Source organism: Gymnoscopelus braueri (assembly GCF_963280865.1).
Source record: "Gymnoscopelus braueri genome assembly, chromosome: 1".
Classification (NCBI taxonomy): Eukaryota; Metazoa; Chordata; class Actinopteri; order Myctophiformes; family Myctophidae; genus Gymnoscopelus; species Gymnoscopelus braueri.
In genome coordinates, this window is record NC_137603.1 from 27,749,982 (window position 1) to 27,763,677 (window position 13,696).

General features: G+C 43.9%; 1 protein-coding gene across 4 annotated transcripts in view; it reads right to left on the bottom strand.

Annotated features, from left to right (window-relative positions):
* The window catches only part of sbf2 (SET binding factor 2), a 134,519-nt gene that overhangs the window by 11,176 nt on the left and 109,647 nt on the right, over window positions 1–13,696 (bottom strand). The window contains exons 26-34 of one of the 4 annotated variants that reach the window (XM_080439271.1): window positions 13,351–13,555; window positions 12,546–12,742; window positions 11,112–11,252; window positions 9,311–9,394; window positions 7,794–7,868; window positions 6,466–6,644; window positions 4,391–4,567; window positions 3,549–3,650; window positions 65–250 (exon numbers count right to left, since the gene is read on the bottom strand). In XM_080439271.1, coding sequence (XP_080295397.1) covers window positions 65–250; window positions 3,549–3,650; window positions 4,391–4,567; window positions 6,466–6,644; window positions 7,794–7,868; window positions 9,311–9,394; window positions 11,112–11,252; window positions 12,546–12,742; window positions 13,351–13,555 — 1,346 coding nt within the window. The remainder of the gene's footprint in view (window positions 1–64; window positions 251–3,548; window positions 3,651–4,390; window positions 4,568–6,465; window positions 6,645–7,793; window positions 7,869–9,310; window positions 9,395–11,111; window positions 11,253–12,545; window positions 12,743–13,350; window positions 13,556–13,696) is intronic. The other 3 variants (XM_080439273.1, XM_080439272.1, XM_080439274.1) reach the window with 3 other exon arrangements.

Consider the following 13,696-nt stretch of genomic DNA (forward strand, 5'->3'; position numbering starts at 1 on the left):
CACAATTTTGGGGTTTAAATGCTAAGAGTCTCTAGGGGTGTTTGAGAAGAGTTAAAAGACTCACCTGATGCACACAGTCCAGGAACTGCAGAAAAATGGGTGTGAAGCCACTTCCCTGACTGCTGGGGCTGAGGTTACTGCGCTGGCTGAACTTGTGGCCAAATGACAGCCACTCCTTCTCCAGCAACACCTGAAAACCCTCCAATGTCCTGTAGAATGAATCGCTCAGCAGCTGCACCAAAGACACTACCTGCAAGGGGAGAACAGATCGGAAGCAAAAAAGAGACGGGATGTGATAAATGGGATAATGGTTACAGCTCAAATCTAAAATGACACAGATGCGTTTCCGGATTGAATGGATTAATCAGCTAGCTTGAAACAGTCTCAAACTCTGAACGGACACATGTATTGAAGAGCTACCAATCATCTCATCCCACAATAAGTGCTTTAACCCAAAAGTTGGGGCATTTATTTTTGAACATATCATTGAGAGAATTGCTCCATGCCACAGCAAAGCAAAAGTTGAGGGATGTTTTGTCTTGGTGCATTCTGCTTGGCCTGCATCCACGCCGCTGTCTCCCCCCAGCCAACTAATGAGCCCCGACACGTGTGGAATGAGTGGGAAAAACAGTGCACGTTTTCCCCAGGGGGGGTCAACAAGAACATCCAGCCGTGAGTAGTAGTGAAAAGTCCTGGTATTCACAGCCCCATTCCCCCTAGCACAGAAATAAGCCCCTATATAACTATGAGACCACTACAGATTTAGGAATGGATATAAGATAAGACAGTGTTTTTTTTTTAAAGTGGGGGTCCATGGCCCCCAGGGGGACTGCCAGGTGGCACCAGGGGGGGCCAATTGCAAAGGAGAGGAAAATGAAGAAAGATTTTTTTTTATTTCAAAGGGGCTCAGGAGGTTGAGCGGCAGCCACTTGAGAAATGGACGGTTCCCGGGTTTGATCCCCAGCTCCCCCTGAGTTAGTGTCTTAAGTGTCTTAACCATGCAAGGCAACTGCTCCTTGCCTTGCATGGTTTCCTCCGCCATCGGTGTGTGAATGTGTGAATGTAATGCATTGGAGAAATGCGCTATATAAATGCACCATTTACCGTTTCACCATTCATACGATTATTGTGCCAGTTTAACCCATTCAATCTGGGAACGCCTCAACAAATGTCTTCGAAATCCTAACAGTTTTCTGAAACACTTATGTTGCTACAGTATATCAGTGGTTCTCAAACATTTTCATGTCGCGGACCCCCAAAATGATATGTGTTTGGTCGCCCGGACCCCCATCTCAAAATATTTTGTTCCAGGGACCCCCCCAGAAGCTCAAGATTTGAGTAAAAAAAAATCGCTTAAAACATTTTCAAAGATTTGCACAAATTTTCAAGATTGATCAAAGCGTGGCACTCGGCACCGCGGTATGAGCTTGTATATCTGCTATTTTTGAATAGCCAAAGTATAAATTAATGGTTATAGTTAAAAATCACACCCAGTGTGAAGTGGGCGGTGTGGTCACAGTGGTCATCACAGTGATGGAAGAAGTGATGGAAGAAGTGATGGAAGAAGTGATGGAAGAAACCATAACTTAAGTTATGGTCCTACAGTATTTTATAGGGCTATGCACATGTGTCATGTTTCCCTAGCCAATCACAGTCCTGAATAGACTGTGATTGGCCAATCACGGTGCAGGGTTAGGGGGGTACATGTGTGGCCAATCACAGCGCTGGATTTGGTGTGCAAATATCCAAACCTCACATATAGGGGCGGTTTCACCGCCCAAAAATAATAATGGACTCCTAATTTTTATCCCACGATTTTGTAATTTTTTCACAATTTTTTCACCCAGTGCCAATTGCCTATGTAATCCTGGGCGCTACACTCCCTCTGCCAGCCTCGGGAGAGCCTAGAGCCGAGCTCATGCCTCCTTCAATGCATGAGAGCTAGCAAGCCGCTCCTTATCACCCGACAGGGGGGGAGGTTCCCTGGTTAGACGTAGCGCGTGGAAGGAACACGTTATTCCAGCCAGTTCCTTTCCCCTCCATCAGGCGCCCCCGCTGACCAGGGGGAGGCAGTATAGAGACAGGATTACTGCATGTCTTTGTGAGGGTACCTTCCCTAGTAGACACGGGGAGAACATGTAAACTCCACACAGAGAGGCCCTTTCGCCAACCGCACCTAGGGCATGGGCACTGATGATGCGGAAGAGAGAACACGTTATAGCTCCAATCTAAAATGACACAGACGTGTTCCTGAATTGAATGGGTTAAGTACTTTCAACCTGGTGGCCCTATTTTGGGCATGTCATTTTTTCCCCTTTTTTTCATAATTCATTTTCAATGGGGGGGCCGCAGCCAGATGTTACGGCTGTTTGAGGGACCTTGGCATAGAAAGGTTTGGGAACCCCAGAGATAAGAGATGAAAAGGAATGAGAAAAACAGAGGTAGAGGCTAAAGAAGAAACGCTATACCAACAGCAGAGAGGTTTGCATCCTGTCTGCTGGGTGTCTTTGGGCTACGGGCTGGAGGCATGGAGGTCAAAGCGTATCGTTGCTGTCAGGCAAGAAACCTTGTATCTCTTCACATTTCAACGTATGTTTTTCACAAATTAACGCCCTACCTCGTAGGTAGTCAATATGTAAATATTGAACCGATGAAAAGTATATTAACAAGAGCTTGTGACTAAATAATAGCTACATTGGATTAATTGAAACACAGGTCAAATTGTTTTACATTCCCTGACAAGTAACAGTTTTGGACATACAAGGTTTCCACCTGACACCCGATATGGAGCCCATTTCCCCGCGCTGGCCTGATGTTTGCACTGGTGGGATGAGGCCGCTGCTGGCCCGTGGAGAAGGAGATGCTCCAGTTGGTTAACGTGTGCCTGGCGGAGATGAACCAGCGCCGTTGCTTTTTAAGACAGCAGCCCCCGGGGGCCATTACAGACCCCCGTAAACACGTTTCGAAGGACACACTGTTGCAACACAACACATGCACATTTTTAACAGGTCTGTTGTGGAAAATGTGAGCTCACTGAGCAGAAATGTGACAAAATGCTGAGTGTAGCAGCACGGAGCAACAGAGAATTGACGCGGATAAAAACAGACTTTTGTTTACATGCCTCTAAATCAAAACCACACACTTGCATGGATAAAATCTAAACAAATCAGTGACATACGGTATTATGGTTTGAGAGCAGTTCAGTGGGTTTTTATCAGGCCAGAAAAACGGCCAGTAGTTACTTGAGCCACTGGGTTGACAGGTGTGGCTGATTCACAGATGACCCAGTTCCTGATCAGTGACTAATGCACCATGCTAACTTCCTGTCTGTGCTATTTCAGCTGCCTTGTGCTCAGCCTCTCCTCCTTCTCACATCGTCCCCATCTCTGCTTCTGCTAGATCAGTGGCTCTCAATGTGGGGTCCTCTCAGGGTTCCCTGGGGGGGGGTCCTTCGAAATGGTTCCTTCGAAATGGTCTGTATTTGAAATCACAACGTTTGAGAGCCGCTGTGTAGATGTCTGTATGTGTGTTTGTGTATGTTTGCTCACTTGCGTAGTGATGTCCCAGCCATCCTCAAGGCTGAGCAGAACAGATGAGCCACTGTCCAGGAGCTCCACCAGAATCAGAGACAGCTGCAGAATCTTGTGAAGCTGTGGGAGATCGACATAAACACACGCATGAATGAAAATAAACTTGCACAAGTAGTTTGCTCACTCTGTGGCCTGATCGCTATTATTCTCAAGCCTGACTTAGTTGTGTTGCGGTTGTCGCACACGTTTTGGCGCGTGACACCGGTGCACAACTAAGTGTAACTCCGGCTTCAGGTGACTAGCTACTGTAGCTATTTGAAAGTGCTGATCGAGCTCTGCCTGCTGCCAAAGCAGGGTTTCCCACAGATAACATTGTTCCAATGTCTATGACATGCTGAATGTAAGGACATAGGTTGCAGGAGGGTAATCCGATAACATGATAAGAGCGCCACTGCTCTCCCATCTTTGTGTACATATCCATTTCCCTTGGGAAAACGGGCTGCAGAGTGGATTTACCATGATGTGAAAGTCACACACGGGAAGATGAGAGAGAGAGTGGAGGGCTGGGTCACTCTCACACAATTCTCACCCATTGACTCTCAGGGTCATTGACCAAATTCACACGGCGGGCCATTATGTCATACTCAGGAGAGTGGGGTTTCCCACCCGCCCGCTCAATGTTGGTGCCATAAGACACTAGTGACTAGTGGGACATAGCCATCGGCCTATTATGTCAGAGAAATATATGTGTGTTATTTATGCCCCATTGTACGATAGCGATGCAACTCTGGTTTGAATATCAGTACTTTTTGTGGAACTAGGCATACATTAGGCATTAAGTGACACAGATAGAGTCTCACCTGCTGGATCCATTCAGAGTCCTCCAAGGCTTTGAGGTAGGAGTCTTCTGTGTCTGTGGAGGTGGCGCTGGGACAACAAGCCCTCAGCAGCTTCTTAAAAGCAGCCTTCACCTGCCGTGTGTCTGCAAACTCTACCGGTACTAGTTCACAGTTCACAGAAGAATCCAGTTTTAAGCCCTGTCAAAAATAAAGAGATTTCAATAATAGCAAATTAATCATTTAAAAAATACATAAAAATAATAATAATAATAGGAGTTAATTCATTACTACCCTCCACCTTTTAACATTTTTGCTTGGACTAAGTGAGAGTTTGGATTTTGCACCACAGCCTAAAGGCTTTATCTTGGGATAGCACCTCCTATTGCATGACAACAGTAATAACAAAAACACCTTTTGCTTCCTTCCTTCCTTCCTCCCTCTTTCTATTTCTTCTCTCCATCGTGTTATTGTCCAGATGCTGTGTTGAAGTCTTTGTCCATTTGGTTAAAGCCAATGGAACCACTAACATTTGGAGTAGCTGGGAGGGCATTAGAATACACCACCAGCTTCTTTAAGTATCTGGGATATTCAGAGGGTCAGCAATTCAGTTCATTGTTTACCGTTTTGGGCAGGGTCTGGAAAACACAGTATCTGACACGATCCAGAGTCCTCTAGTCACGTGCAAGGGTATTTTAGGCCAATGACCCCTTGGCTGAGAGAGAGAGATGAAGCAGGGACCCCCACTACATATTGTATAAAATTGTGTTGCAGATTAAACTCTTTCATAGAGTTCATACTATAATTCGCTTCATAGACGTTTGACAGCACTATCATTAGTGTTTTTTGTTTGTTTACACATTCGCTTTTCTATTGATATGTTGGATTCATGTTAATGTGTATTTTCAGAAAACCAACCACTTAAACCCTCAATACATGGTAAACTTGATCTTTGGCTATGTACTTGGTCTGCTCTTTTTTCCCTCTACACCAAACGTCTTCTGCGGCGCGTTGTGAGCTTGTAGATTGGCTATTTTCGGGCTAATGTACCCCCTGTTGAAGACCCATGCTCTGTCTAGTCTATACAGTTAGGTTATGATTTGATAACTGAAACCATTCAGTGGCTAGTTGTGTCCCGTGGATTATTATCCACGGGGGTCATCCTGCAAAAGTTCACTCACCTCCAGATATAAACACTTCACAGAACGCTGTTAGCCAAGTGCAATTAATGTGTGAGACTGGCATTGGTACACAGCATGCAGGACAACGGCTATATTGAATCTTGCACTCTAGGAAGCTGAGTGGCCCTAATCCATGCCAGGAAAATGTACCCAACCGGCTCCCAAAATACGTTATGCCTCATTTACTCAGGTGTTGCCTTTATTTTGGCTGTATTATCGTAAGTTGTAAAATGAGCACTTTGAGAATCAGACAAAGCCAGGATACAGAAAAGAAACATTAAAGTCTGAACTTTTCCCAGAAAGTGAAAGCTTCTTATATGGCTATTAATGACAGAATACCCTCTAACAACACATATTTCTCTTATTACCTTATGTGCTGCAGTTTTTACACAATCTGCTGTTATTATATTATGAGCCCCCAGACATGCAATTCATTGCTTTATTACTTTCCCCTTTTAGCCAAAATAAAATAAATTAATTTGAAAAATAGCACTGAGTGGAGTATTAAATCTAGTACACAAATCTAGAATAAAACTACAGATGAATGTGAATTTAAAGCAAAAAGAATAAACACCTTTATGGGATGGTCATTTACTGTCTGCTGCATTAAGCAATAATGATGGACAGTGCCGAATTCTACTCTTTTTGTATATTTTTGGTCTTTCCACCAGTCCGGCAGTATTCAGAAAATTTAATTAAATGGATATTCCAAAAATTCCATGTGCACGAGAGGAAAGCAGTCTTTATATATAGACGGTATAACATTTACCCATATTTCTTAAGTAGCACGTATCATTCTATCTCTGTATAATTCAATTGGCTGGTAAAACTAGCAAACACAAATGAACAGGAAGTCACTAAATTAATTTATAACACAGAGACCTCCGGTCTCAGATTTCACGCCTGTCTCTCGCTCACCCTCAGATGGGATTTCTCTCCGAAGATGTAGAGGGCTGCCTGCTGTTTGAGGAGCTGAGCCTGCAGACTGCTGCTACCTGCAGGGGGCGCCAGATCCTTCCCGGCAAGCCTGGCACCCACATCTGCTGGTGGATGATGATGGCTGAGCCTGCTGCTAGAGCGCAGGCTGGCCCACACACCTATACACACACACACACACACACACACACACACACGCACACGCACGCACGCAGAGAGAGATCACACACTAGTAGACCTAGCCTGGCTACAAGAATGCCATTGGCTACAAGGTACATTAGTTAAGAACAAGACTTCCAATACACTTAAAGGGATAGTTCACCCGGTCAAGTATTACAATCACATTACTGACCTTTATTAATAATAACTGCTATGGTCTGAAAATAATCCCAGTACACTAAATGTACACACACACACACACACACACACACACACACACACACACACACACGTTACACTTTTGACTTTATAGTAAACCAATCATACACTCTAGGGACTGCCCAACGACAGAAAAATAAATTAAATGGCTACTTGCCATGTTCCTGCAAATCCCATAAAAATACGTATCACACGGTTTGACCATTCTCAAGACATAAAGCTGTATCAATTGAAGCCTATTTTACACAAATCCACATAATATAAACTACTTTCACATTTGTCTCTACTGCAGGCCCAAAATCATTCTCTGTCAATCAGGACTGAGCTGCCAGCAGGCAAACTCCCTCCCTAATCTGGGCTCAGGCAGTTGACTGACCACATGGAGCCCTGCTGAGACAACACATTCACAATGCACACGACCACATCAGAGACACCACTTTGCACTGGGAAAACCACAGCTCCCAGAGGTTACCCACACAGGAAGCCAAGATTAGTAGTATTGCTTGACAAGAGTTGTGTTAAGAGTTTGTAATGTTGTGCCGCTGGACCAGTGCAGGTCAAGGTGAAAAGAAAGAAAAGTACACATGTCGGTTAGTGCAGTGGTTCTCAAACGTTTTAATTTCAAGGCCCCCCCAGTTTGATATGCATTAGATTAAGGCCACGGACGGCCATAACTCTGAGAGAAATGGAACCAAATGCATTTGGTTCCATTTGTACACTGTCGGAGTTACAGACCTGTAAGGGTCCACTTGGTTGCTAACTATCAATCATTTTGCTGGGGACCCCTGGAACCCCCTCAAGGACCCCTCTTTGAGAACCACTGGGTTAGTGAAGAGAGAGAATAATCAAGTCATGATGCTGTGTTATTAACAGGTCTACTGGAAGACTTTCTAGAGGGGAGGGGCATCTAAAAAGAGATAGTTTCACAATACCTTGATTTTGGATTCTCCCCTGAGTGGTAGGTTTTTGGTGTGAGTGATTGAATAGTTTATCCCTGTACCCAAGAACTGGGAGATTATGAGTACCCAGGGAAGAGGAGAAGAAGAGGGAGGGAAGAAAATGAAATAAATCACATCAACATTAGATGGACAGCAGAACAATGGATAAACAGTCCTTCAGAGAGTCTGTGTTAAGGCTCTACTGATTGGGCTAGTCTCACCACCAGCTGTGACTGAAAATAATGACTGTCAATAGCATGCATGAACATGAATATGAACATGCATGACCGGTCATGATTATGACTGATGATGACGATGTGTGAAGAGAAGTATGATGAGCCTTAGTTTACGGTAGAAAACAGGCCGATGACAGTAAGAGCTGGAAGAATCATACTCCCTTAATCCACTAAACACAGTTCCAATGCTGCTCGGCAGTGTTGCAATTCTGTGTGTAACAAATAGGGAGTACAGTCCCTCAGGCACCAACCATTCCAGAGTTATGCATCTTACTATCTTAATCAAGGGTGAAAACAAGAATATAAAAAAAAAACTGCAGAGTCAGCTTTTGAAGAATTTCCTCCCTGACCTCCTATAATAAAGCGACGATGCAGCAACAACATAGAAGCACTGACATATTACCTAGTGCTGATGAGTATATTTCCTTCGCCCGCTTCACATACCAGACCGTGCAGTCATGCTTCATGAGTTATTAGGTTACATTACATCACATCAGGGCCTGTTGTTGATATTTGAGGTTATAGTACAGTACATTCAGACCACTGATTTACCAGGTTGTTAAAAAGATAAGATAAGATTTCTAGGACCCTACTCATCTGCGACCGTGCTGGGGACGGGGGGCACTTGTTTTGTATCACTCAACGTCTTTCAAAACAGGTGGTAACCTATTCTGTCAACCATGGCTTGCCAACTCGGATGGCGCACTCGGCGTGAGCACTCTCTTTGTTGGCACACCTCCCTTCAAGGGTCCTAGAAACGCGCTCCTAAAGGTCATTACACACCAGGAGCAAAGTGAATAAACGATGCGCAAATGTGTCGCGATTATTTCACATCAAACTTTTATTTTGGTGAATACCTCATTCATTCAGGCTGATTTTATTTGCTGTGAAAACCTAGTTTCAAAAAATATTTATGATGCATCGTCGCCTCGTTATAGTCGCGCTCAGTGTGCATAATCATAACACAAACAGTAGTTTAAATTCATGCGAAATAATGGCAAAAAATAAACACTCCCGGTCTGGCATTATATGCAACCTTGCGGTCGCATTTGCAGTCGTAAAACGGCAGTCTCTGGTACTGCAGGAACCTAATATTGATGTGACAATCAGATTTAACTTAAAAACAACCAAACTCCCCGAATTTCATGTTCATAATAAGGGGAGTATGTTGTATTGTACATCTCTATTAGGCAGTGAAAAATGACCTATCGCACTGGTCGAGGCATACAGCATGGTACAGTATGTGTTGCGAAGTAAGTTCAGGACATCACTCACCACCTCTGGTGAAGCTGTTTGAGAATGGGATGTCTAAATGGACAGGAGCCATCTTTGGCATCCTGGAGCTCCTCCTTTCACTCCCTGAAGAACAAATACAAACACAGGACATTATTCCCTTTTTGTTTGAGCTTAACATAAATCAAGGAAGGAGAAAGATGGTTCGGTGATAAAGTGAATGGAAAATTTTGTTTCAAAATTCAATTAAGTCTTTAGGCTCAAACTTGGAAATCTCACACTGTCAACTTTGTTTGAACTTGCACTGACGCTGCAGAGATAAAGGGAATCCTATTTCCAAATTAAGACGACCTCAATCTGATCCCTGCGGTCTTAGATCTGCTTAGAGCTCAGACACGGATGGCATTAATGATGATTCGGATGACTTTTCACCCAGTTCCCACAGGGGTTACATGGGGTTTCAGAATCCTGTTGTAGTTGCACGTCTGTGTCACGCACGAAAAATAGCAGATCTACAAGCTCACAAAGCTTGTAGACTGTGACGCATTGTGAACTTGTAGAGCTACTATGTTCGGTGCGTTAAACGGCATGCAAGTATATTGCAACTCAGGCTTTAGTGCCCTGGTCACACGGATTTAGTGGAGCTCCTGCCAGTGTATTGACGGAATGAGGTGAAGTTTAAGGAGACAAATGAATGGTGGTGTCACCCCAGGAAAACCTCCTTGCTCTTACATAACCTTATATTGTACCACAGTTCCTTCCCAACAACCAACATGCAGGCATCTCACATACACATGAAGACACAGTAGCGGAAGTCTCCCAAAGATAAGCGGCTGAATTCGAGCCAATGACCAGGACAAAATGGTCAACCAAAGACAAATTAGTGTTTAATGGCTATTGCCGCACAAAAATAATTTGGAAATCGCAACAGTCAGGATATTTTTTCGAATCGGAGGAAAAGGCACTCCAAAACAGCCTCGTAACCACTTTCCCCAGCCAAAGAAATCAATCACACCAACTCCGCCAACGATTAATAGGAGATAACCTTGAGGAGTGAGAAAGACAGCTTTTTCTGTGAAAGGAGAAGTCCTGGAACTTGATACCTGATCACTTGAAATCTGCTGCAAAACTCACCATTTTTGAGACTTACCAAATTCTGGTTAATTCAGCGACAATCCTGTACTCATGTGTGTTTTATTGCACCGTGTGTGTGTGTGTGTGTGTGTGTGTGTGTGTGTGTGTGTGTGTGTGTGTGTGTGTGTGTGTGTGTGTGTGTGTGTGTGTGTGTGAGCGGGCACCCGTCTCCTCTTTATAGACTACCAGGCTATTTGAGGCTTAAAAACAGCCTAATTGGGCATACTGTAGCTGCAATCACTTTTTCTACAGCCTCTTAACTACTTAGCCTCAGAAAGGCAACCTACACATTTTGCTTCTCTCATTTGGGTCTAGGCAAAGCTCAATGGGCATCTGCTTGGGTTCTGGGCATCGTCAATGGGCATAGACCAAAACGACATTGCATGTGATTGGATGAGCATGTACTCATGTCTACTTTTCTGTAGCTACAGCATTGCTAAATGTGTGTTTTATTGTACTTTGTTGTGCTCATTTTACCTTCTTTTTACCTTGCGTTTTTAATCTCTTATTTTTACAAAAGCCCTTCAAGGGCCGGGTGTTGCAAATTAGCCTCCGCTATAAGCACTGTGACGCTTGCATCGGATAGCTGATTTCAGTTTGTGTATGTACACTGTATCTGCCCAATCAGATAAACCTTAATAACTTGGAGAATGGACGCAACGGGTCCATTTTACACTCCGAGTAAAGAGTTAAACACTGAGGATTTTACCCGGCGAGAGGCCAATGATGGAACGGTTGGACATGGTGTTGTTGCCATTCGTCTTGAAGTAGATAGGGATGGAGTCCAGGATGGCTTGAAGGTACTTCTCTTGTTCTAGACTGCTGGAAGTCTCTGATGATGAAGCCGGAGCTGAAGATCACAGGGAAATATTGCACAGTAAAAACCTGAGCGTTCATTTAACTCTAAAGGTCCTTACACACCGGGGCGAATTCTTCATGCGAATAAATATGTTTTTTTTTAAACCTTATAAAGTCAATGCAAGCGTCCACATCAGTTTCGCGAAGCGAAAAAGCGTCTTTTAATTATTCGGAACGAGTCAGAATTTTGCGTATCTTCGCATATTCGCCGGTGTGTAAGGACCTTGAGAGTGTACAAATGGAACTAAATGGACCCTTCGTATCAGACACATCCAATATTAACAATTGCTATGGAATCCTTTATGGAAACTAAAATTGTTAATACAGCATACAAAGGTGGTCAAAAGAGTAAACCAGAGAACCAAATTTATGGGCAGAGTTTCCTCTTTTGTCAACCCTCAGGCCCCTCTCTGGGGCCCTGATTCAACCACTTTTTGACTATGCTTGCACCTCCTGGTACTCCAACACCTCAGTGTCACTGAAGACTAAGCTTCAAACCTCCCAAAACAAACTGATTCGGCTACTCCTCGGATTGGGGCCCATGACCCACCTTTCTCCCACCCATTTTGCCAGCCTAGGCTGGCTCAGGGTGGAAGACAGGGTTAAACAACAAAAAATGGGACTGGCCTTCAAAATTGTAAATGCAAATTTGCCCGATATGCCCCCTATTCCCGCATATCTGAGTAAATACCTCCAAAAAGGTTAGCGACACCCACAGTCACAATACCAGAGGGAGCGTTAACAACAATTTGGTACCACCCACCCATAAATCAAACATGGGCAAATTCTCCTTCTACAGCACTGCCACCCAGGATTGGAATAGTCTAACTCCATCCCTCAAAAAATGCAGTTCGCTGGGCTCATTTAAAAGAGCCTTAAAAAAATCACCTTTCAGGAGGCCAAAAGAGGAGGTAGTACCATTTTCCCGTTAGACAGCAGACCCTCCCCCCCCCCTGTTCTTGTACATATTTTTTTTCCCCTCTTTTTTTTTTTTTTTTGTTGTACATAGTGTTATTATTATTATTTTTTTGCTGTTTATTTTGTAATGATATTTGAACTGTGGTGCCACTATATATGCCTATGAATTGAATACCAAGGCCCTCATTGGAAACAAGTCCGCAAGGACTTTTATGAACGGACCTGTTAGACAAAGTATTTTAAATGTAACTGTGCTGTTTTACATTTTTGCCTAATAAAATATTCAATCAATCAATCAAGCATATAATATATACAATGTCATATGCTGCATAACGATAGCTGTTTGTGTATTTGTGTGCATGCACACCTGTTGAGGAGGGATTCTGGGACTTAAACAGTCCCACCATGCTCTTGCCGTGGAAGCCCCCGGAGCGCAGCATCATGGCTTTGCTGCGAGGATGTTTCCAACATACCACAGGCAGACGGTTGTGTCTGTAGCCACGGGACACCTTGTGAAGGCTGCTGTCCTGTACGGCCTGAGGTACCACCAGCAGGCCTGGGTAACTGAGAGAGGAAGTCAAACAATGTATACAGTATATTTAGAGAGACAACGCAGAAAAATGTAAATAAGAAACTGCTGAGTCATTTCGAATGTAGATTCATGGCTGCGATTCGCCTTTGGTGATTTATGTTTATCCCCGGCAGAGTTTCTAAAAACTTTCCACCCGCTTGTTTTTTTTTAAATTCTTCTTTCTTTTACAAATTGCACCGTGTGGATTTAGAGAAAGAAGTGGAGATACAACACAAGACATTTATTTCTCTTTGTTCAAAGACGCGTGAGGAAGTCTCTTTCATGGCAAGCCAGTATAGAGTATATTTTATGTTTAAAACTATGCATAACATGATGAGGTAGAGACTGAGCATGGCCATGCACAATTCACAATGTTTCTGGATTTATGTTTCTCGACATGCAGTAGGGTGTGTTGTTAACTTGTTTGCAACAAAATGAAAACCGACTTGGGTGATTTATGCATGGCTTGAACTATACAGTTTATGAGAGTGTGTGTGTATGTGTGTGTGTGTGTGTGTGTGTGTGTGTGTGTGTGTGTGTGTGTGTGTGTGTGTGTGTGTGTGTGTGTGTGTGTGTGTGTGTGCGTGCATGCGTGGTGTACCTGCGACAGAGGGAATAGAGTCTGTTCACTGCAGTGATTCTGAACTGCTCCCCTGTCTTGGAGCGAGATGAGCTGGCAGTGATCGTGCCCAGGCCCAGGCGCTGGTAGTCTCGGAAACAGGCGCGCTCCACCAGCTGCTCCATGGTGGACTTCTCTGATGATGCCCTCAAGGTACTGCTGAGCGGGGGCTCCCCATCGTCCGATACTGTACAGACGCATTCAGGACATGCACGTTTAGTCCAGTGATTCTCAACCTTTCAAATTTCAAGGACCTCCAGTTGGATATGCATTAGGACCTCCATTCGATACAATCTTTATTTCTGGGCCCAAATCTACACTGTTGATT